The 25,613-nt window shown below is 39.1% G+C and overlaps 1 protein-coding gene across 2 annotated transcripts; it reads right to left on the bottom strand.

Moving 5' to 3' along the window:
- Positions 1-994: 994 nt before the first annotated feature.
- Positions 995-24,306, bottom strand: FBXO38 (F-box protein 38). Of its 2 annotated transcripts, XM_042826265.1 has the most exons (22): positions 24,220-24,306; positions 21,379-21,520; positions 20,330-20,463; positions 19,070-19,233; positions 18,479-18,644; positions 17,967-18,104; positions 17,581-17,718; positions 17,348-17,441; positions 16,862-16,992; positions 16,371-16,541; positions 15,343-15,485; positions 14,518-14,740; positions 13,660-13,779; positions 13,059-13,235; positions 10,553-11,272; positions 7,466-7,566; positions 6,644-6,746; positions 5,477-5,643; positions 4,244-4,389; positions 3,300-3,403; positions 2,957-3,070; positions 995-1,635 (listed from the first exon to the last, which is right to left on the bottom strand). In XM_042826265.1, the coding sequence occupies exons 2-22, from the start codon at positions 21,504-21,506 to the stop codon at positions 1,457-1,459; spliced, it is 3,561 nt and encodes a 1,186-aa protein (XP_042682199.1). In that variant the 5' UTR covers positions 21,507-21,520; positions 24,220-24,306; the 3' UTR covers positions 995-1,456. The 2 variants fall into 2 exon arrangements, with proteins under 2 accessions (XP_042682199.1, XP_042682200.1); XM_042826266.1 differs by lacking the exon at positions 24,220-24,306 and having other exon boundaries at positions 19,070-19,157; positions 21,379-21,465.
- Positions 24,307-25,613: the final 1,307 nt, after the last annotated feature.

The raw sequence follows: 25,613 nt of genomic DNA, 5'->3' as shown, positions 1-25,613 counted from the left end.
TTGTACCTTGGAAAAAAGCAGAAGCAATAATCAGGCCATAGCTGACCACATGGAGCATCTAAAGGTGCATTTGTGCAGTTGCAGCTATGTATGCACACAGATACGTGTCACGGTATGCTGGATTTTAACAAGTCTACCACTTCCACAGGAATTTCAGTCATAGCATACAAACCAGCTAGGTTAATACTAACTTGTGCATTTTTGTATGGTATTGCTGTGTGCGTGGAGTTACTCATGGACAGAAAAGTAATCAATTTTAATTTGCAATTAAGTATAGAGTTTTGCTACACTATATTACTAGAAAACAACAAAAAAGCAGTATTTGTCAGTGCAGGGAAGAACTGAGATTCCTATATATGCTAGTTCCAGCTTGATATTCCGGACATAAGCCCCAAAACATCCAATCTCTATCATAAGGACTTCAGTGGGGTGCACAGTGAGCAACACCCATATACAGGACTTGTAGCAAATTCTGGATGTACACAAAACATCTCTGAAAACTGTGGGAAGGAGAGGTATTTTCTAATACAATGAAAACAACTATTCAGGGGCAAAGCACAGCAGTATTTACTGACTATATGGAAAATCTGCATTCATGAGCATGAATCAGCCCAAAAGCTCACTGAGTCAGATGACTTATGTGTTTTTCATAGTTGCAGCCCTGACAATAATTACGTATCCCTTTTCCTGCCTGCCTAAAGAAAATTCCCATTTCAGCTTGTTAATAAGCACAGATTTACGTGCGAGAATGAAGCCAAACATGACTAGCTTATTCTGCATATCACAAGAGTCGATACGCTAATAAAATGAAATCTACAGTACAAAATGTATAGAATTTATCTTGCACAGCGCTAAATATCTTTCTTCCAAACTGTTTTTTATGAACTCTAGAAACTACCACAGATCACCAATTTTGCTGCTTTCTTCAGCTTTTGGCCTTCTTTCCCACAACCACAATTCTCTTCCTTTGAAAAATGCACACAAGACACAAAAGTTGTGCTCAACAGGTTTACTCAGACTGGACTCTTAAATGCTCAAGAAAAAGGCACAGATTAAAAGAGACTGTGATGACTCTTTCGAACACAGCAAATGGGATTTTGTTTATAAGAAAAAAAAAAAAAAAAACTGCAGTGAATTATATGGGCTGAAAAATTCAAATATTCTTCCCTGTTCCTAATCATTGGCCTTCATTAAAATGGAATTTAAATTAAATTGTATAAACATATGAAATAAAGTCTCAGTATTAGGAAGTTTTTTCTTTTGTTTCACCTATGTACAAACCTTAGTATACAATTTTTACTTTTCATTATACATTTACTACATACTCTTTCCAAGCAGAGTAAGAGCAACTGCAAAGTGTGTGTTTCAAAAAACCGCTTTGCATTCAGAACGAATCCACCTGCTCCCATGGCGGGCAGAGCCAAGCAGAACCTAGAGGAGACGACAGGGGATCCGCTCAGATGTAATCATCCTCGACCGGCTCGCCGTTGACGTCGCAGTAGTGGATGAAGATAGCCACCACACGCTGGAATACGCCCTTCTTCATCTGCCGCAGTTCAGAGATCTCCTCTCCTATGGTTTCCATACAGATGTCTGCAGACAGCTGGCCTTTCCTCCGCGGTGCGTAAATAGTAGCTGGGGAAAGCGTAAGAGTGAAAACCGTAATCCTTCCTGTTATGGAATTCATAGATTCATTTTGCCTTCCCCTCCCCTCATTTAAACTGTTCAATAGCTCTAATCCTCATTTAGTATACACTAAGTCTCTGTGCCTGTGGGTGAAGGGAACCTGAAAGCACAACAGAGCCTTCCTCCTGAGACTTACCTGACATGCTTTCCGGATCCCTGTTTCATCAATCACTTAAATGTTGTATAAACAAGAGTAATTAAGGATGAAGCAACTGCCTTTTTTATGGCTTTAACACCCTATTTATGCTAACTACACCTTTTAAAAGAATACATATCATTTTTTGACATTTCATACTGCGTACTGAACTGCAATCATAGAGTTTATGAATCAGTTTTAAAAAATATTACAGAAATGTATAGCCATGACTCATCCTCTTGAGGCTCATCCTCTTTGAAACAGAGCTAGATACTTACATCTGAAACCACGGCAGTTAAGAATACTTCTAAAGAAGGAAATTCCAAGATTTTCCTAGTTAAGTAGTAAAAGAACATATTTATCCCTGCTACTGAACAAGCTTCTTATTTGAAGCCCTAGGAAGTGTCTCCTGTAATATTTCACAAGACAAGCTCCTAAACAGAAAGAGCCTTACTTCATCCTAAACTCTAACCTACATCTTCTCTGTTCCAGCTTTTTCAAGTCAAGTTCTTTCCTTATTTCTCCCAATGCTTTGTGAATCTCACTCCTCTTTCTGTTGGACTTTCTTTAGCCTACCTTTACAATTCAAAACACTAAGCCAGAAGCATGACTGAAGCTGAGCTCTGACTACTAACACCAGGAAATTCCTGAGAACTTGAATTGCTAGATCTACACATCACAACATTAGTTTTGTGTATTAGTTTAAGTGCATTCACTCCAGCTAAAATATTACCCTTCTTTGTTTTGCTGCTTGTTCAAACTCTGAAACACCACTGTACAGAACTTATTCTGCTGAGACTGCCCACATTATTGATGCTGCCCACTGAACATTGGTTAATTCTTCTGGGTATGACACACTCATCATGTTTTCAGGCTAAACATTACACTGCTTTTCTGATTTGTCATAACTAGGAGTCTCCAAGCTGCTCAATCCACTCTTGCACTACTATACTGTCAGTCCCCATTCTTGTCCAGCTCTCAACACTTTTACAAGTGGTTATTTATAGCCTACAAAAGTAGGATAAGAATTAGAAAACAAAAATAAACAACAACAACAACAAAGGAACACACTGTCAGATTTGGACCAAGCAACAAATTAGAATTCTTTGAAGCTTTCAACAAAAGACTGCTCACTTCTCTCATCATCCTCAAAGTCATATCTGGCGTAGCTGTTTGGCTCTGCTGTCCTCAGTGACCTCAACCATGGGAAGTCAGTAATCATGGAGTAAGGGGCGCCATCCACAATGCCTAGAAGACAGACAGGATGAAGATACAAGGGAGACAGCAGCACGCCTGTAGCATCAGCACTCTCAATGCAGAAACATCTTCTCAACATAAACTTCTCCACTCTGTGCTAAAGGCCCTCCTCTTTCTTCACAACAATGATTATTAATGTCTCTTACAACGTGATGCAATCAAAGTTACTTATCTGAGCAAGAGAAAGAGCATCAACTTTCAGGTCTCTACAGATACACACCTTCTAGAGTGTAAATATCTCGTCCCCAAGGGTACTTAGTGTATTTCTTCAGGTCTTCTTCAGTTCGTGTTGCTTCAGGGAAGAACTCATATTTAATAAGCTCTCTAGAGAGATGGATGAAAAGATTACAGCCAGTATTGCTTGGAAATGTGAAGGGAGGAGGAAGAAGAACCAAATGGGAAATCTTACTGCATAACCTTTACTTTAATGAGCCTGAATCCATAGAAATGCTCCTCTAAGACCTTCACATAAAAACAGTATGAAGTCCCTTCACTTTTGAGTAACTATGGAGAATACGTCTTGTTTAGATCACTGAGTTAAGGTAACTTTAACACATAGCTTCTATCTCCAAAAAACAACCCATCATAATTGCATCTAAACAGGCATTCAAAAATACATTTGTTCTTTTAACCATTTTAGTGACAAACCTGGACAACAGAAACACAGACTTAAAGTATGTGGACAAAAGCCATTAGATACAATTGCCTGCTGCTGGGAATTTCTGCTCCTCAGTAACAAAGTGAAATTGACTGTACATCATCTTCTCCAGAAATGTTATTTCTTGAAGGAAATCAGTCTTCTCTCTTTTTTGAAAGACAAAATTTGGTTTCCCATGTGAAAATATCTCTCAACCACCCTGACTCCTTCAGTGTTAAATTGCGTTACTACTGCATGGAATAGAACTAGAGAATTCTACAGTATTTTTCATATGACCAGTTTTATTTAATCTAAGTTTTTTGTTAGCTCTATCCTAACACTGATATTACATCAACACACCGTACAGAATTCAAACTTCACCAGCCAGCAAACTAAGGTGGGTTTTTTTTGTTGTCGTTTTTTTTTTTTTTACATTGCAACTGAATACTACAAGCCTACAGCTAACTGCAGCTTTGAATCAGGACTGACTGTATTTTCCACAAAGGCACTGCAGGACAAGTACTCACTGGTTAATATTTGCTATCGTGTCCATCCAGCTCCGAATGCGCACCTTGTTGCGGACGTTGGGCGGGTTACTGAACTCATGAATTATGCAAATATGGTAGGGATAGGGGCCACTAAATATCTTCTGTTCAAGAGTCAGTGTGTCCACCTGTGAAAGCAGGCAAATAAAGACTTGTAACAAAGAGATACAAAGGAATGCGATTTTAGAGTCAAGAGCAGACATCTATAAAATCTCCCAAACTCTGGGGGACAATTAAATGAAATTTCAACATCACACATAACGCAATACATGAGTTAAACTTTCCTAGCACAGCTTTGCCAGTGACAAATTCTTAAGGAATGTGGTGGGATATGGTATTTTCTGATGAGTTTTTCCAACTCCAGTGTATATGTATCCCTCACAAAACTATGTAACAGTCTGAACTACATTCACTTGCTCAGAATTGTCTTTGGTCCAGTTGTTTTCAATAGTATTACTACTCTCCTTTAAGATCTAAGACTCGAAGAAAGCTGGCTTTGATACCAAATCAACCTCCCCTTGTTGGTCAGGAAATCTGACCCACAAACTTGCATTACGTCGCAGGAAAGCAGGAGCCCCACTGTATAACACGGAACATCCTGGCTTGAGTGCAAGTCAAAAATTAGTCTGGATTCTAGATCAAGCTCTATTATTTGCTTGTTGAAATGATATCAACAAATCACTAATGCCAGTGCTTTGTTCTACTATGAGTAATCTGAGGGAGAAAAAGATGGCTGCCAGTATCAAAACTTTATTCTAACATTGTTCAGTACCAAAAGAGGATGCAGCTTTTAGCTTTACAGCAGTATTCAAAACATTAATTGCTAACAGGACATCAGTAAAAGATTTCAGATACCTACACCTATGTCATGCTTCTGCTTATATGTAACTACAAGCTGTGTTAGTAGCATCTAGGTTCTTAAAGTTACCTTTAGTTATTCAGTTGGGAATTAATTCAATGCATCATGATTTTTTTAATATCTTGTAATGCAATGACTATTGGAGATATTAACATTAAGTCTTAAAATTCAGTATCATCCAAGTTCCAGAATCTGCAATAAAAGCCTTGATGGGACACAGTTTTAATAAACAAGTTATTGTAGCATCCACATTTCTTTTATTAATTGAAAAACAAATGAAGCCAAGAGAAGAGAAAGAATACAGGCAAAGAACTTCAGCTCTGTGTGTGATTAAACAAGAGAAATTGGTTGGATACCTGCTGCATTGGACGAAGGTAAATGATACGGTTTCTTTCTGGTGGCATCCTGAGAATCTGATCTAGGACCTGATCCATGTTTAACTTCTTGCACTGGGCGTAGTCAAACCGATTCACAACTGGTGCATTTTCTACTTTTAAGTGTTTCAATACTCGGCACCTTGTAGCTATAAACAAGCAAATGAAATTATTAAAAGAATCAAAAGAAAACAAGAAATATACTACTGAAAAGGCTTTCTCCTTTCAGACATCTTCAAAGCAGACTGTTTCAAAAGAAGGCAAACAAATAATGTAAGTAACAATTACTGAAGTAATTTGGATATCTGGCAACTTAAGTATATTGAAGAAATACAGCATCTGTTAATTTCTTCCATGTTCTGATCAAACTTTAATAAAAGTCCATGTCAAATTCAATCTAGTACCCTTCCCTCCTCCTTTGCTTCTTTTTACAAAGCCCCCTGAAACTTTCTGTGTATCCCCACTACTGAAATCCAACGACTTATAAATCAGACCCAATACAGCGTATTGCAGGGTAAAAGAAAGCTATTTCCTTTCTAGTAATCATGCTCATGTCATCAAAATCTAGTTAAAAGTTAATTTATGTTTTAAGAAGTATTCTGGAATAAATAAAGAAATAATTTCCTCCTTCTCTGTTAAACAAAGATACTTCATCTCAGAAGAAAACACGGTGCTTGTGTCCATGTTAGAGAAAACAACAGATGACACAACGCTTCACTGCAGGACTAGTCATACAACCTGGAATGTGAACCTAATGCATCTTAAGTGCCATAATTTAAAATAGATTTCTATCATGACAAGAAGGAAGACATCATCATGTCAGCTAACTAATATGTGGAAGCAGGAAGAAATGAGAGAAACAACAAGGTGCTTTAAAAATCATTTCATCAGCTTCCAATTGTCGTGTTATCGCTCTCCAATAAGTATCTCTGTCTTTGTAACTGTCATGTAATTTCAAGTGTTGATTTTCTGATACTAATCTTTATTAAATCTGTTACAGTTTGTAAGGAAAAGAACATTCAAATTGAGATGCAATAATTCTAAATATCAGTTTGACTTGTAGCAAAGCAGCAATGGATTAACTTGGCTTCCTTCAGAAATGTCTAATGATCCTAGATGGAGGAGACAGGCATAACATCAGCTACACACCATGTATGAACATCATTTTGGGGCAGTCTTTCAGTACCAAATCTGTTATTCCACAATTGGTCAAAGTGATTCCAACAAGATTTTTGGATTTCAAAGTCAGTACCTGTTGAAAACAAACAAACAAATCCATAATAGGTCAAATCAAACCAAATCAAATCAAATAAGCTGCTACTGCCAGATACACAAAGATACTAAGGAGATACTAATCAAAATGTTACAACTTGGTTTCACAGGCATTTGAGATGACTAGTCACTCAATGGCAGAAAAAAAAAGACTTTCTGCTGACTAGCAACATCACAGAATGCAAAAGAATAACTTCACAGGATAAAAAAAAAAAAAGAAAAAAAAAGATTCTCATCAGAAAACACAGTTTCTATCAGATAATCTACCATCTACCAGTTATTTACCTAGTAAGAAAACCCCCAGCTTGCAACATTACAATTGAGCTGGTATTTCTAGAGGTAATTACATACACCATGTTTCTTTTAACAGCAGTAGACTATGCTGTCATTTCAAAAACCAAATGTCAGAGAAGAAAATTTCCCCTTGCACATCACGGACAGTATGGGAAGGCAAGACTTTATGCAGCACTGTAGCTGCGAGCATCTCACTAGCTTCAATTTTAGCTTTAGCATTTACTTTGCTCTTCTCAAGCCAGCCCAAGTATCACTGCACCCAAAACAGAATTTTCCTATATACAGACAGGACCACAGAGAACAACATCTAGTCCTAAAAGAAAGACAAGTCTATGCTACTGTATTGTTGTTCGTGAGCACCCCCAACTGATAAAAACTTGTAGTGAGTGAGGAGAAACATCTTACTTGAACATGATCATCCTCAATAACTGGGTCACTTGTGCTTGTGGACTTGTCAGCAGTCCTTTTCCGCTTCGTAGTTTGCCTTGGCCTTGGTTTGGTCACTTCTGAAAGCAGAGAACCAGAACAAGTTTTCCTCTGTTTACATCTCAAGACAACAGGGACATTTCCTAGGTGAAAATATCCAGGAAGAACACATACTTTTTTTTATACAGCTAGATCAAAATACCTGTCTGTCCTGAAAAAAAACTGTGCATCTTTTCTTTGCACCAAAACACTTCCAGTACTTGAAGGGAGCATATAGGCAGGAGGGGGGACAACTGTTTAAGTGGGTTGATAGTGATAAGACAAGGGGGAATAGTTTTAACTAAGACAGGGGAGGTTTAGGTTAGATATTAGGAGGAAGTTTTTCTACACAGAGGGTGGTGAAGCACTGAAACAGGTTTCCCAAGGAGGCTGTGGATGCCCCATTCCTTGAGGCATTCAAGGCCAGGCTGGATGTGGCTCTGGGCAGCCTGGTTGGTGACCCTGCACATAGCAGGCGGCTTGAAACTAGATGATCACTGTGGTCCTTTTCAACCCAGGTCATTCTGTGATTCTAGGAAACAGACTTGCAAATTTGTTGCTCTGAATCATTTGTGTAGAATAATCTGGGGACTGGAGAAGGTAGGGGTGCTGTTTACAGATGAAAACACAGGAATCCTTAACCTACTGGTCCAAAATCAGGGACAACGAGCCAAGAAAAGAACAGACGGCAGTTTGTTAAGTTACACTTGGTTCTGTGCAGCAAACAATGCTCTTAACAAATCCAGGAAACAAAACACCTTTACTGTTTTAAATAGTAGAAATAACCTCAAACTACCTGAAAGTTGGTTCTTTATAACTTTCAGAGTTTTTCCTGACATTGCAAACAATGCCCAGGTATAAAATACTCTGAGGTCCCCAAACTGCTTCATACTCTATTAAAATGCATCAGTTGTATCAAATTCCTTCTAGATTTAAAATACAAAGCTTTGAAAAGAATAAAGATAACAATTTTCTACGATTAACAGGTCAAAAGTATCAATTATTTTACTAAAGTGAATCATCCTTTAACTTTTTTCCTTTGTAAAACAGATGGCATGCTTACAAAGATTTATAATCAAGATAAATGTGCAGAATATTAGAAAATACTAACTATTCTATATCACTATTAACAATAAGAGATCATTATTAGCCTATGTAACATCATCAGCTTCCAGTACACGAGAACTATTAATTACAAGTGATTCTCGGCGGGCTTATGAGCTGCAGAATTCTGCCTAATCCTTCAGGGGAGCCAGAGGCTGAAAGATCTGATGCTAAGTAGTTCATGAACGAATGACCATGAAAAATGAACGACCATTCCCATGTTTTAGTTGAGGGTTGCTTGATTTGCTTTTGTTGTTTGTTACTTTTTAACAGTTCCCATAGCATTTACAGACAGGAAGCATTTCACTATCTACAACACAGGAAAAGCTCTCCAATTCTGTGTTGCATTGCTCAAGATACAGCCCACGGCCTTACAGAAGGTTCAACACAACATTTTTAAGCTCATGAAAAGCTTGCTTCACCACGAATGAGAACTAACACATGTCAAAATGAAAAGATTCATTACAGGAAAAGTTGTGGCTTGCATTTTTACTGAGGTAAAAATCACTATTACACACCATATTTCAGCCAGTGGTCATTACTGGTCATAATACTTTCTACATTTCACTGGCTTTGATGTTCAACTCATCCCACTGTGTAAGTAATTAAAAAAAAACAAACAAACAAACAAAAAAAAACCCAACTTTTTACTACCAAATATAGGTTTGTTACAGAATCTGAAAATCAGTTTCATTTATACCAGAATAGAGGAAAGCAGTGACTTTTACTGCACATTCCCAGGTTATTTATAGGAAAACAATTCAAACTCTACAGCAAAATAATATTAAGATCTCACTGACTTATGAAGATAGAGAGGAAATGCTGTCTTTTAATTAAATAATGCAGATTAGTATTTAGTCATAATGGAGCAAGGTAGAAAAAACATTAAATGTAAAAACAAGATCACTTCTTCTGAGATGCTTTCAGCCATGGAACCATTTCCTACATGATTTAGGTTTTGTTCACACTTAGCAACACTAAGTTAAACTGGAAAAACATAAGGACTTGCTGTGTTTGAATTATTCCATGTTACCAGAGATATGAATCTGTTATCAATCCTTTCTACCTCTATCACATACGGGCCTGGAACCAGCATGCTACATTTCTCAGTTTCATTTTTATTGCCACGTATTCTCAGCAAACAATGCTGAGTATATGAGGTAATTACAAACTCTGCTATGCCAAACTAGGATTATTAGTTTGGCAAGCATGTAAATTCAAAAGAAATAGCAAGTTCACCTCTTGCATTTATTCTTCTCCCAACATTTCCAACTTCATTTCAGCCCCTCAGGACTTTTTTGTTGTTGTTTCATTCATATGCTTTATATTATGTGAAAAGTGAACTAGTTTAATAAAAGACAGTTTTCAACACGTTTGATTGTCATGCCTTACACACTTGGAAATGAAGTCCAACATGCAGGTGCACAAGCTTGTACAGTATTACATCTCAATCCTAATCTTGGCTTTTGTTATTGTTTGATAAAGTATCAGTTATTAACACTTGCCTTCTTTCTGAGATCTGAGCATACCTGCTGTCTTCCTTTTAAAGAGAGAATTTTAATAGTGGAGGCATTCTTAAGTTTCAATAAATGACAACCTTCACAGGAAGAGAGATGCTGTCAAAAGGAGTTGCATTTGGTTTTCAAATGAGTAAATGAAATGCTGTTTTGTAGGAATGGATAACATACAGAAATACTTGCATGGAGAAAAACAACAATGGCATTCTTTAAAGAGGAACTTGTTATTTTACCCAGCTAAGCCAGTGAAGTCAGTTGTTCTGAACCTCTGAAAACCACTTAAAGTTGTTATTCAGTATGTTTCATGCTTAACTTCAGTATTACCTGTGGGTGTTGCTCTTGTTCAACACTTTCTCATGGCAGGACAGTAGTTTACTCAGAAATGAACACTGTATATAGGCCATACCTGACTCTGACACCAGAGGGACATGTGACAGCTTGCTTCTAGCTCTCGTCAGCGGCCGGCGAGGATATTCTTCTTTATACTGCATCTCACAGGTTTTCTGCTGTGAGCCCACACTCTCCTCCCCACTGGCAGGCCCACAGGCACTCCCACTAGTCCTCTCACCACTTGCCTCTCGAGGAGACCCACAGTTCGGCAGAGTCCTAAGTGCAAAATCTGACCCAGTGCTGCTCCGTCCACTCCTGCAGGCACCACTGGTGGATGGGCATTCCCCATCACAACACCCACTAGTCCTCCGCTGCGTGTCCTGTGGCTTGTAGCAGGAACACCTGGAACAAACAGAGGTCTCCTCAGTCTCTCTCTCACTGGAACCTTCACTTTTACAAGGTGAGCAGACACACTGCCTGGATTCATCTGCAGCTGTTAGGCTGGTGCCAGCACAGTGGCTACTAGCTGTCTGTGCACAGTCAGGGCTAGGAGAAATAGCACTGCAGGAGCTGGATGATCCTGTTGATCCTGTTGCATTACCACAACTCGGGTAAGAATCTTTGCCTTTGTTCCTTTCAGGCATGTCACTTGCTGCTTTCATGTCTGCTTTAATCTGCTCACTTGTTACTTGACAACCTTTCTCACAGCTGCTTTCCTCCATATGGAACTGCTTTGCCTGGCCCACTTGGCTGGCACTGCATCTCTTCCGCAAGGGTGTCTTGCCTTTACCACTCACTGTAAGTTAAATATCAGAAAACAATGAGACAACCAAATACACAGTTCAAATAAATACTGAGTGCTGGCTACTCTTTTAGGCTTCTTAAAACAGAATGTAGCCTAGAGGACAACAACAAACCCTGTCATGACCATTATGCTGTTCACAACTCCTTCAGATGTTATGTGAATTAACACTAATTTGAGCGGTTGTTCAGTTTCTATAAAGTCTTTCAGCTATTTCTGTAGTGGTGTGCTGGTGTGCCTGTCAGTAAATATGACACGTATTTGCCAGAAGGGTTAATATTTTGACAAACCAGCTAACCAGTTGGTTAAAAAGGCATAACCACAAAAATACGAAAAAAATTATATGTTTTTTAATTATAGGTTTCTCTTTTCTTAAATATAAGGAATAAATCTGAGGAATTAAATAATAATGTAGATATGACAAAAGTTTGTTTTCAACAGCTATCTTCAGGTCCCCTCCTAGGCACAAAACACAGTGTAGGTAGGTACTAGATATTTCAGTTTACAGATGAACAAAGAAACACAGTGAATAGTGTACAAAATCACAAGGAGAACCTAGAAGTCTACTAACTTATTTCTCTCAGCTAATTACACTAAACTAGGCCCCCCAGAATATTACTGGCTCTGCAGAAGTTCAATCCAATTGCCTCTAAATGCTTCTTGTTTTCTACTACAGATTATTTCAACTCCCCAAAGGGAACCGACGTCTACATTGTAACAATAGCCCTATAAAGCCTCATGGAAATGTGCTAAAATGAGGAGAGAGATTAGGTGTAAGGAGTATGATGGCTACAGAAGATACTTGTTTCATTGCAGCTTTGATTCTTCCTAGGTCTTACAGAAACCAAATCAGTATCAGACCAGTACATTTCTCAGTCTTTCACAATACAGGACTTCCATGCTAATTGCTTAGCTGAAAACTCATCAAGTCTTAATACCACATGCACTTCAACTGTCAACTACTTATAATTTGACTTTGACTTCCTCCTTTCTTGCATACATAAGAAACCACTTAGAATAAAAACTACAGGAAATAGTAAGTCATCTGTGCTGCTGGAAAGACAGCATGTCACACAGTATCAGACACAGGACTCAGAATTACTGCCACAGCTGCGCATATTATAGCTGTAAATTCTGCAAGGGAGGGAATGCCCTTTTCTGCATCTCTCTATAGTTGCCACACTACCACAAAGAGCCTCTGACTCTTAATAACATGTATAGTAATAGTAAGTATATACATACACATACACACAGTAAGCATGAGCACTGTTGAGAAGTGGTGAGCACAGAGTACTAAACGTAACCCTGAGAATTCTAAAGTTCCTATCAAACTAAAGTTCACCTGGAAGCATCCCCTCCCTCCAGGACAATTCCACAGGTCCTGTATGAACCAAAAGATGGCCACAACTGTCACTTTTTTTTTTTTTTTTTTATTTTTAAACCAGGAGCAATGCTTTGGCAGGGGAATCATAAATGCAAAAGAACTGCAAATTTGGCTTCACAGACATGCTAAATTGCACACACTTGCAAATAAAGAGTGGCAGGTTTCTGCCTGCTGAGCAGTGCAGCACTATACTTCTGATTTGTATCTGTACAACAACTACATGATCAGAGCTCATAGAGAGATGTCCTTGCCTCTCTATTCTTTACTTACAATAAGGAAGAAAAGTGGAGGAGGCAAACAAACATGCATGCCTTTTAAAAAGCTGTAAACAAGACTGAAAAACTGAAGAACAAATTTTGCAGAACACTGTCCAGCCCTCACCCAGCTGTTCCACACCTGAAGGTTCTTTAGTTTCCACTGGATCTCTGGTTTTCTCTTCTCCATCTGAGTAATTCTGTGCAATGTTGTTAGTGATGCAGGCTCTTGTTCCCATACTTTCTTCCTCATCCTCGCTGTCTGAATCATGTACAGTAATAGGTGCTGCTTTTACAACAGGTTGAATGCCACTTGGTCCTGAAAACAGAACCACAACAGTTCAAGTAAAAATAAGAGAAGAGTGGATTAAAAGTCTGAAGAACTTTTAGAACTCCTTGAAAAAAATTACAAGAGATGAATTTAGTTCAATTTAGCCATCTCATTCAACTTCACCACTCATCCTGTGGCTCCATCATTAAAAGAAGCATGAATTACCAACTTTGAGTATAAACGTATATTATTAGTTACCTAATAACAAAGGCAGAAGAAAATTGGAAATTGTAATACAGACTTTAAAATAGACTGAATTTCTTCACAGAGATAAGCTGTGCTAGCAACATAATTTCAAATGTACCAGATATTTCACCTGGAAAAAAAAAATTAATAACCAAACTTACACTGAAGTACTTAACACCTTGAGAGGTGATACCAAAAGGCAGTTTCCTTCCAAAAGCATAGTTACCTGCTTGCTCTTCATCAACCTCCATAGGAACAACAGCCTGGCTGTGAGCAGGGACATCGTTGTGGCCCTGTCCAGCAGCCATCCCTTCTTCTGGTGCCACCTCCTCCATCTCATTTAGTGCTGAGAAGATTGAGGTACAGTTAAAAGAAGGAAATAAAAGTAACAAAACCCATGGAGAGGAATTCAATCAACACCTAGCCAGTCAGTCACCAAGAAATACATAACAATTGCCTTGATTTCTTCACAGAGTCTCAAATTTAATTTGCACACTGAAGTCCTGTAAAGACCTGTTCTACTTAAAAGAGCCCACAGCAACTTGTTCTACGTTTTCTAGCTAAAGTCCTAGTCTTTTTTTTTTTTTTTTTTTAGTTTCAGTTTTTGGGGTTTATTTCTCCCAGATTTTCCACCCTTCAAAAGTCTTCTAACATTGCAATGAGTAGTGTAATCAGAATTCACATCTTCATTCCTTGAAATGACATCTGTCTTCACTGGTAAAGCTTAAAAATATACTATCGGACACTGTGACACACTACTAAGCCCTGACCAGAGAAGCCTAGAAAACACCTCACACCTCCATCCATGAATGAGTATCACACTGAAGTTTTACACTGCTAACACCAGTACTGCCTCAAGTCATTGATTTTTAATGTCCCTGCATCAGTTTCTAGATACAACAGGGAGATGGCTTTTATCAGAGGTATCAGCAATGTGCAGACAGCACTAAGAAAAGGTTAAAAAATTACAGTTACACACCAGGAATTGTAAGGGTTTTCAATATATATGTTCTCTATGACTGTAGGTAAGTAGCAATACAAGCATACTGACTACCCAGCAGGGTTCACAAAGATCAGAGATTACCCTCAGCTGCAATCTGCTGCCCTTCAGCTTGCCCATCCTGCCGCAGCTCATTCTCCTCATTTTGGTCATTTGGATGTTGATGGTTGTTGTGGTGGATGTTGGGATTGTTGTTATTTTGGTGATTATTGTTGTTGTCATTGTCATTGTTAGAGTTCTGATTGCTGACTAGGGCAGATGAGACACCGATTCCTGTGCCTGCACTTAAGCCCACACGAGCACAGCCCTAAAAGCAAAGAACAACTCTAAAGCTTTAAAAACATTGACAGATTACCTCTGTAATGTACCCTACTGCTACGAAAAAAAGCATTCTGACAGTATACAGAGACTAATATCTATAAGAAGAGCTAGTAAATTGTTCCTAATATTTCCTTATGTTATACACTGCAAAGGTCTATCTTAAGTTTGGCAATCCAGAAAACTTTCCTTTCTCTGTAAGGATCCTAATGAAAGGAAACTCTATAAACAGTAAAATCTTAACTTACTGAAATATGTCATATGCTATTAGATGATTTACAGCAACACAATGAGCAGGCTATACAGTCTTCCTGGAACACAATAGCTTCAAGATAGAACTAACTATCAAGGATCATGTTTTCTGGTCACATGATCATATGGCATCATAAATGTCACTGTTCTCTCTGCAAAAGCAGCACCACTCTCCCTAACAAACCATAATAACAGCAACTGCAAACCTAAGTAATTCGCTCACCAAGCTATTCAATTTAATTACTAAAACTTTTAGAAGCATGCCTAACTGCTAGAGTTCACTGTATTTCAAATGAGCAGGCAAAAATAAAAAGCAAATTAATTCCCCAAAATACACACCTTAGGAGGCTCACGGAACATCTGGTCCAGAGAAATAAATTCTAAGCTTGGCAGTAACTCAATGAACTGACTGAACGAATCCAGCTTTATCGCGTGGCATCGCACCAACGTGAGGTCAACCAACCGGGTCCATCTTGAATGATCTGCAGAAGAGAAGAGATCTATTTCCTTAAGAACTCCTATCTCATTTATTTCTCACTGTCGTCTTTCCAGATTTTAGAGTAGGCAGTTTGGTTAGAGTTTAGTATCCCATCTGACTGTTACCAGCAACATTCTGGTTCCAAACCATGCATCACCTATCGTACTTACGACAAAACAGAATAAGCAGTAGTATGAGGATAAAAAAAAATCTGTTCTAAAATCACTCTTTATGGGGTTTTCATGTCGTACCATCCTTTGAATTGCAAAGAAGAGCAAAACGTTAATTCTGTGGATGTTCACTTTAGTTACATTGTATTATCCTGTGTACAGTTCCTGTGAGTAATGTCACAAGTCATTTTATTGCCTTATGGTTATTAATGATTGCACAAAATAAATTTTTATCTTCATTTCTAATTCACAGCACATCAGTACTGATATTGAAAAGAACCCTAATCTGTTTCTCACTTTCTCCCTAGTACTTCAGCAGCTGAAATATACATAAAATCCAGAGGGCCACAGGATTTAACTATCTTCCCACCACAAGACCTGCAAGGATGTGCATTCAAGAAGGTTAAAACAAAAATATGCATTCTAAGATACACACATAAAAAGTAGATCATATTGCCATTTTATATGTTAAAATACTGTACTCTCTCTTGCCTAGCAGTGCAAACACTTTCACATTTGCATACAGAAACTATGCATGGAGTCAAAGAATCGTTCACACATTTACATTTCAACACTTATTTTTTTCCACCTAGTACCTCATTATTTTGCTTCTTACTAAGAGGATCTTATTTCTTACAAGTTAAGATTTAGCATGAATTGCTCATAAAAATGTGAGCTATTCACATAATATTTCTAAAATTTCAGAAAGCGTGCAATACCTGTGATCCAATTATTTGGGTTATGTAGATGTGGGCAGTTGTAAATGACCAGATACTTGATGCAAGAAAAAACCTCATTTACAGCTTTCATACCAATATCTGTAATAATTCCTGGATTTTCAACCACATCAGCCAAGCCATACTTCACCAAGTCCCCATTTGTCATTTTACCTATGGAAAAGACAGTAGAAATAGTGGTAAACTTTAGAAAATTGCCTTTCATAGCACGATGTTCTAATTCCCTATTTCAGTCTAAATTGCAAAGTGGATCAAACAATCACTTCAGCTGAATAAAGCTGAGACTTTCTAACTTCAATGAGCATTTCAAGAAGTGAAAAAAAAAACAAGCATTTTGTTGTATGAGATCAGCAGCCTCATTAAGGGTAAATAAAATTCTTTATAATCACTCTTAGACATTGACTGAACATTGACATCAACTCTTTTAATCTTTGTATCTATCAAATAATTTATGTATATTAAAAATGCCATACACTGTAGTAAAAACTCATCAACATATCCTAGATGAAGAGTTTCAAACTGTGGAAATTCCAGTTCAGCCATCTTCAAAGCAGAAAAAACACCATCTTTGGTCAAGGAAGGCTGGATCCGCACTTCATGCAACCTGAATGCAATCAAGAATTATTCATATTATGAGGCATTCCCAAACAGCTGTCACAGAAACTACTCAAGAAGATGCACTCTGGTATCACAAAGAAAATATCTCACCAATGGTAGGATTAAGAGAATATTTGTGTCTTTATGGCAATTTTTTGCAGTTACAGGAAGCATCAGAGTAGCCAGACTAAACAGCACAGCACTTTCCAGACACAACATGATTCAGTTATTTTAGCCAAAGAATACAAGTACTCATTCCTTAAACTTTTGAATGTTGTTCTGCTTCTTCACATTCTTGAACTTTATTACTAAGACACTTATTTTGAAAAAAAGAGGAAAAAGAAAGCTCTGAAGGGCCATACCTTCGTGCAGCAGTTATGATGAGGTAGCCAAGATCCACTTCAAGTGCATTCTTGCAAGCTCCCAGAACTATAGTGTGCAAATTCCTAAAACCACCTGAAAAAAAACATCATTTCATCACACAACCTTAAGCCTTCTACGTTTCTACCAGTGTTGATGTGACAAGAGAATTAACCAAATACATCCATAATTTTTTAAAAATCTATTTATTTAAAGTACAAGAGAAGTTTCATACCTGATCTCCAGCTATCTTCTACCACGTGCTGAATAAGTCCTCCAAGAAATGGAACACGGACCAGTTCCAGATGCTCCAGATTTCGGGCAGAAGCCAGGCCTGTCACTAGGGGAACATACTTCAGAGAATTTGTGGGTCCTACACAGAACAGATCAATGTTGATAAAAGCTTGCTCACGTAACAAAATTAAACAAAATATCATCTTAAATAATTCAAAGATGTCAACAGAATTACACAGCATCAAATAACATGGAGAAAGATATTCCTACACAACACTTTAAATAAAACAACTCCTCTCAGATTTCCATTTGCAGTTGATAGCTATGCAGCTTTAACACAATTATTAGATTTGCAATGTGCTAAAACCACAGATGAATCCCTCTTACCTGCACAATTTCTCATTACAAAAGTGCGTAAGCTGATACAAAGGAAATCTTTAAAAGGCTGTGGTTTAGTGAGTCTCACCCACTTCAAATAAAGGTGCCTCAGCATTGGGATACAAGGAATCTCAGGGACATTCACTCCTAATAATACATAAACAAAATGAAAGTTCAATTCAGGAACCACTTTTAAAAATGCATTTTTAAGTATAAAATCCAGGATAAATTTCTTCAGGTCAATACTCTGACTATAAAAATGAAGCATTTTCTTTGTCACATGAAGTGTGATAAAAGCTGTACACATTTTCAGCACAAGTCCTTCACCTCAGTTTGTGAATACAGTTTAAGACTTTCCCTTCCTGCTATTATATGTATTGCAACAGATATCTCAAAAAATTCCACAAATTCAAGTTTCCTCTCTTCAAAATAATGACAATCTCTCAGAGTTTGAGTAAGAGTTTGACAGTAACAAAAGACACCTGTGATTAAGGCAATACACATCACCACTAAACACTCACCTACTAAGTGCAAAGTCTGAATTTTAGCTCCTATAGGAATTTTCAGCTTGTTCTCAGGAGGGATTGGAAAAGCACCGTTACGATTACGAAACTTCCCTAAAATATGAACTTGTGGCATGTATGTCCAGATAGCTTCCACCAGCTCTAAATGGGAGGTCTCAACGCCCTGGAAAAAAAAAAAAAGAAGTAAAGTAAATGCTTAAGCAACAATAAGCATAAGCAATAACAGCAAGCAATAAGCTTAAGCAACAATATGCTTATTAGCCATGTAAATTTCTCAGTAACACACCAAAGATAATGCAGTGTCATTTTACTGGACATTTGCAGTGCGACTTGTCTTTTTAAAAGCAAGAGGAAACACAGTTTAAACTCTTAGCTGGACTTAGCATCACCTGTGATTCCCACTGGCGCAACTAAACAAAGTACTTGTAAGCACTGTTCACTTGTATATATGGTCACAATTAAATGCTAGATTTCAGTACAAACTCAGTAAATATGAATGTAAAATCCTGTAAGCCACACTTTTCTGTTTGGTTAACAAGAATTGTCTCAGCTGTTGAAAGAATCTCTCTCTTGAATCTAACCACTCACCAATAGATTTGGACAGGCCTGCAAAGCCTCTAGAACTCCAGGAATGCTGAAAGCTTCATGGCCACGAACTCTGCGTCTTTCAAGATACCTGGGATGAAGACCATAAAGTTGTTCAATGTCTGGCATCTTCCTCAGCAGCGTTAGGAAACTGGAATCAGTGAAACCTAAGATGACAACAACAGATTTGGTATTTGTGTAACAGCAGACACCCAGCTGTAAAGGGAAAGCCAAACGTGTTGTCCTTTTTATATGGCAGTGTAAGTTCTAATGTCAAAAGATGTACTCAGTGAAGCAATAGCTTATCATCTGCTTCCAGATTATAGAAATTGTGATCTACATGCTTCTGCCTTGAATTCTGCAGGCTTGCTAAGTCTCCTGAAGGAGACTCCTGTGTGTTTGCACAGCTACAGGGCTAACTATGCTTTCGCCCATTTCAGATGATGGACATCTGCAGACAGGCTCTGTGCCTCTATCTTTTCTGGAATCCCACTTACCAACTTATGGCTCAACAACACCCAACCAGATCAGTTGTCTGTATCTGCCACTATTCACCACAGCTCATAACTCCCCAAAACATGAAACAATTTTTTTAAAGCAAAGGATTATTTTATTCTAACATAAGACAACGTATAAGAGGGATTTTAAAGCTGTAAATTATCTCTATTTACATCTGTCTTAGGTTAGGTGCAATCACGTACCTGATATCAGTCCTAATGCATCTAACTGCAGAATCTCTAAGTTTTAGAATTCACTTATTTTAGCTCTCACCCCCAACAAACTTCAAGCAAAATTCTAATACTCACAGGGGTGACCTAAGTTGCCAAACTTATCTATTGATCTGAAGATAGCTTGACGTGTGACATCAAAATTTATTTATTCTTACATTGTAAAGTGGTGGCAGATGAGTTGCTCTCTCATTCCATTGTATTTTTTCCTGCCTGCATGCAAAGAGACTCTTCTTGGATTAACCCTTGGTTTAATTCCCTTACAATAACCAGACAAACATAGATTGTATTTATAGACTGCTACAGAGAATCCCCATTTCAGCTACAGTAGCATCCAACATACATATATATACACACAAACTTGAGGAAGCCATCCAGACCTCACAATTGGACAAAAAGAATCCAAAGCCTAACTCCTGTTACTGCTTTTGAAAGTTCACCCTGTACATGTCAGTATAAATAACAGGACAGCATGCACAGCCAGTTTTGCTCAACACCACTTTAATGCCAGATCTTGAGTGAGTGCACTACTCACCAGTGGGCATGTATTCCCACCAACGGCCTGCACATAAATCCACAACCTTCACTACTCGCAGATAAAGAGTGACTGCTTCCTTCAGCTTCCGGGACAGGCATTCCATGCACATGATATCCTGCAAGGGAAGGTACCTTTGGGAGAGGAAAAAACATCCCTCTGATTTATCAAATGTGAATTCCTTCAGCTTCTTCCAAAATAAAGAACATCTCAAGGATGGCTACATGAATTCATACATTTCTAACACCTAATAACATTAATTCAAACAGAATTTTCAGACAGCACTCTGTTAAAGTGTGAGATTTGGCTACAGAGAAAGAAAGACCTATTTTTGATACTAAATACAGGCTACTTGAGGTACAAATTGAATACTAAAGCAGGGATGTGTTTTAGCTCTCTAACTAATACTGTCAACCAAACTACTAGCCACAATAATTTTTTCACAGTTTAATCAAAGCTATTTTCAGTTTCTGGTACATACTATCATGTTCAAATTGCAAATATCTTGTGGGAGCTATTGTTTTCAGAGAACTTGTCACAAAAAATGCTATCTTTTCAGTATAATTGGCAGGGTGAACACCTTGGAGGATGGCTGTTGTAGGTAAGGTAATGCACTCATCCAAGTTCCCCTTTGTAGGCAGATACAAACAATTATATATAAATATCTGTGAAGCAGATACAATTTCAAACAAAGCCTATCAGCTATGTAACACCTGAGATACATATTTCTGCACTGAAATCAATCTTTAAGCACTTGTCATCACATGCTTGTGAACAAAATTAAATCACCCTTTTTGTTGTTGTTTCTCACTTATTATACTATTCATCACATTCACAAGTTAACTTTCAAAGTGCCTGAATGAATTCTGCAACTGAAAGACTGATCCCTGACCCTTTCAAATTCAGTTTTTATCCAACTCTTCACACACAGTACCTCAATACTTTCTGAGCAGTTTGTGACACAACTATTAATGGAGGCGAGATTAGAAAACAAAACAGAAAACAATATAATAATAAACAATAAACTTGACTTCTGAAAAGCCGCTCACCTAAAGATGTGGCAAAGCACTTCATGGGAGAGCTGGTTCATGTAATCTTTTGGCTCATCAGCTTTGGTAGACTCAGAACCTTCTCTGTTCACCGAGCATGGTTTCACATTTTTCCGCCTGGGACCCATATTTGCAATGATTTCTGAAGAAAGGAAATGTTCACAAATTGAGTGCAACTGAGAGAGAAGGCCTGAATAGAGGATACACCACCTTAAGCTTACTTTCTCAAAAAAAAAAAAAAAAGAATAAAAGAAAAAAGCAAACAGCAGTGCAGTTGAATTAGCTGAAAAATAGAATTTTTTTTTTCAGTAAGTTGTAGTTTGCTTTGTGTGTGAGGTTCACGCATGGCTTCCCAAATCTATTGCTACTCAGAGGAAGTGGAGGTGCAGGCGCCTCATTGGTGACAGCTCAGGACCTGAGGGTGCTGAATGGAGCTGAATGGAGCGTCAGGGAGAGGTCACAAGAGTATTAGGGAAAGGTTCTGCCCAGAGGCACAGGACAGGCTCCCCAGGGCTGTGGTCATGACATCGAGCCGATGGAGTTGAAGAAGCATTTGGGCAATACTCAGAAATAAAGCTTGATTTCTGTGGGATTCAGCACGGAGCCAGCTGTTGTACTCAGTGAACACCGTGGGGGCCCTTCCAACTTGGGGTATTCTATGATTCTATGATCCTACGAAACCAGAAAATCCTTTTGAGAAAATTGATAAAGAGGAAAATCACCACAGCTTTTAGATCATCTCTTCTGTGTGAATAAAATGTCTTCAGAGATATCGTCCACATACTTGTCAGTCAAGACAAATCACACCAAGAGATTATCAAACACCAACTAGAGATCGCCCAGTGAAACAGCACAAGGCCTCTGTCCAGCAGAAAAACAATTTTCCCTTTTAAAGAAGCCAGGCTGCAGATAATTCCTGAAAAAAGGACTGTAAGAAGTGGCTGGCTCCTCTGAAAGGTTACAATGCTAAAAAAATACTCAGGTAGCTTAGTTAAAGATCAACGTTGCTGAAAAGCTCAAAGATCTCGCTTCAGCAGCAGTGTGCAGGACATCCCCTCTCTGCTCCCTTTACTGAATTCCAGTGCTTGTGCTTATACTGCCCAACAGCACACACTGGCACAGAAAGACTGGAATAACAATAAAGTTTTATTTAAAAGCATTTATTCTAAGAAATAACACATAGCTGAAATAAATGTGAACTTCATATTAACAACAGAATAACTGAGTTAACATCCTATACAGACAAACAGCAAGAGAAATGTCTTTAGTACTGCTGTTTAGCTGAGGAATGCTTTCTGCTGAGTAGGGCAAAACAGCTTTAACTCAGTAAACCTGTTTAACAGGTTGAATAGCAAAATTCAGTGGATGAGAGAAAACAAATTTAAAAAAATGGATTTTGGAAGATTTATCAGAGGTGTTTCTGTTACAGTGCTCACTGTGATTTAATACATCACAGTACTTTTTATGACGTGCAAATGGCTCCTTAGCAGATAAACAAAGCACCTCCTGGTAATTAAAAGGAAAATTCTGTGTTCTGGAACACAAAAGATTCACAGGCTGGCACAAAATGAAAATTTGAAACAATGACAGCTTCACTATGATCTAACTACTGAAAAACATGTGCTTTCACACACGTACGTATCTTTTTACACACTCTTCATTAACAACTGCATGGCTCATAGTTAATCTCATTTTCAATACTGATACTAAAAGGCATCTTTTGCTACTGAATTGCATGTAACATATATGTATCCCTGTGGATTGGCTGGGGCCTCTTCTGCCAAAGCTGAAAACTCTAAGTGTGCTGCCTGTACACATACTGCATTTCTTTTTAGTGCACGCTGGGAAAGTTCAGGGCGTTTGCAACATTGCACTGTTTTTCAGCTTCAGAAAGCCTAAAATTGACTTCAAACTACTTTTGACACCGAGTTCTTATGAAAAGAAGTATTGCATGGATTCCAAGTGAATATCACCTGATCATTCAATTTGCACAGAGCCAGACACAACGTCAAAAAATCTTGATTAACAAGCAGATTCAGGAGTAAAGTAGAGAAGTATTTCAAGTACAACAGCATAAAAGATGACAGACTGTGATCTGAGGGAAGAGGAAGATATTAGCAGATCAGCGTGAAAGGGAGAAGTCTAGAAAAATCCAGATTTAAAGGCAGCAAGCACAACTTTCTCTGATATTGGGCTGTTGCTGCACTCGGCTCCTACCAATAAGGAAAAAGAGCCTGAATCTCTTATGCAGCAGCGTTCTGCAGAACGCATGCTACTCCAGGTCCCACGCTGACAAGTTAAAGGCACCTATCGTTTTGTGCTGCCAACTCGACTCAATTTTCAAAAATAATTTAAAAAAAAAAATCATGAAGCAGGCAAACGAGCTTGGTTCTTCCCGGCTAAGCTGCTAAGGGTCACTTTAAGCAGAGCAGCTCCTCATCACAGCCGCCTCCAGCCGGAACGACGAGGCCCACCGCAAGGGGAGCGGAACGAGCCGGAGCTGCCGGGCCCCGCAGCCGCGAGCGCTGCCGAGACACCACGGAGGAGAGCTAAGCTACGAGCAGCGCTCGCTCCGCGGCGTACAGCTGATTTCGTGCCGAGGTACGCGGATACGACGGCAGATTCCCTCGCCGCTCTCCCGCAGCCAGCCCCAGCGGGCACCCCGCGCCCGCCCCGGGTCTCCCCGCTTTCCTCAGGGCCTGTCACTCCGCGAGGGTCCCCACGCAACAGCAAAAGGGGACAGAACCGCCGCGCCAGGCCCAGGCTAGCGAGGGGCCGCGGACCGGGCGGACGCTGCAGCTGACGGACCCGCCATACCTCCGCCCGCCCGCCGCCCCTTACCTGCCCCTCAGCGCCGCCCTGTTATTGTGCCCGCGGGGATGGCTTAGCCCCGGCAGGCGCTTCCTGCGCGGTCCCTTCCGCCAGCGCCGCCGCGCTTCCTGTCTCGCTTCCGGTCTGGGCGGAGAGCGGCGAACCTCGTCCCGCCCCGCCGCCATCTTTGCGTAGCGGCGAGGAGGTGGAACTATGCCGCCGCCATCTTGGATGCGTCCCCGCCAACACGGCCTATTGCGTGTCGCGCGCCAGGCGCCATATTGGTGGTGGCTGAGGTGCGGCGGCCTGCTCCTCCCTCCTCATTGACGTGCGGAGATCTAAATTGTGTATTTCCAAAGAGATGGAACAGAGGAAAACTGTTTTCATGCAGACAGCTGGCTTGACAACAGCAAACAAAAACGTGTAGTTGTGCGTGTAAGGTGGTGGGGATTAAAGCAGCCCACACAGCACCAGTGCCTGTTGAGAGGAAAAGAAGGCGATTTATCAAAATTACACCACAGCCCACAGTTCTGTATGAACTGAGAAGCGATTCTGACTGCGCTATCTGGCTGTAGCACAGCCCCAGGAGTACTGCTAGTTGTCCTTGGAAAGCGTTGGTGGAAGTCTGCCGGTCTGCATTTAGCTCATCGTTTACAGATTACACTGAGTACTTCTTGCCCTTGTTTTCTGTAGCTTTTCTGCTGCTCTTCAGTTTATCTGGGAAATTGAAGAATTTAGCCATGATAAGCCCATACAAAGCAACCATCTTGCACATTAGAACCTCTTATAAAAAATTAAAGAGATAGTCTGTATGTGTAATTAATTGCCACAGTCATTTATGAACATGTGGTAACATTAGTGAGTTTTTATTTGCTTGAGTGCCAACCCATTCTTCCTTACGCAAAACAGCTGAACACAGTAGGGCCTTCTGACTGCAAAGCTACAGTCTTATTTTTCATGTATTAAACAGATTCAGGCTGTAAAAATCACATAGTTTAGAGCGAACATTTGTGGGTAAACATTCTCACTGATGGGAAAACTGTGGTCTAAGACACAGTAACCTGGGGAAAAAAACATCCCAAGTGAAGTCTACGACATCACTGTTGATTAAACGCATGAATTGGCATTCGTGTTTACTGTGACATTACTCATTCATCTCATCTGCGAAGTGGCTTCATGCAAAAAATGCTTCTGTTTAGTTTTTCTTACTCAGTTATTGTATCTCTTCATTCTTCTGCTAACTCAAACACAGTTACAGTTACTAAAAAAGAAGGCTGCAGGAGCATCTACTGTCTAAACCACCCAGGCAATCTTACCGATAGCCTGGCTACCATAGCATATTTTGCACTCCTATAAGTTTTTTTAATAGGAAAACAAAACAAAAAACTTACAATAGAAGAATGATTAGTAGCAGAAATGTATGG

This window comes from Centrocercus urophasianus, unplaced genomic scaffold (assembly GCF_019232065.1).
Source record: "Centrocercus urophasianus isolate 14NV4802_14NV808 unplaced genomic scaffold, USGS_Curo_1.0 seq_26, whole genome shotgun sequence".
Classification (NCBI taxonomy): Eukaryota; Metazoa; Chordata; class Aves; order Galliformes; family Phasianidae; genus Centrocercus; species Centrocercus urophasianus.
This window is presented reverse-complemented; position numbering and strand designations above follow the sequence as displayed.

Bases quoted from the DNA above. Each gene is read 5' to 3' on its own strand.
- FBXO38 (XM_042826265.1), bottom strand. From the start codon at position 21,506: ATGGGTCCCAGGCGGAAAAATGTGAAACCATGCTCGGTGAACAGAGAA. The intron at 17,442-17,580 runs GTATGAAACTTC...GTTTTTTTTCAG, and splicing joins AGAAGATAGCTGGAGATCAG to GTGGTTTTAGGAATTTGCAC. The intron at 1,636-2,956 runs GTGAGCAGTCTT...CGCTTTCCCCAG, and splicing joins CTTTGAGGATGATGAGAGAA to CTACTATTTACGCACCGCGG.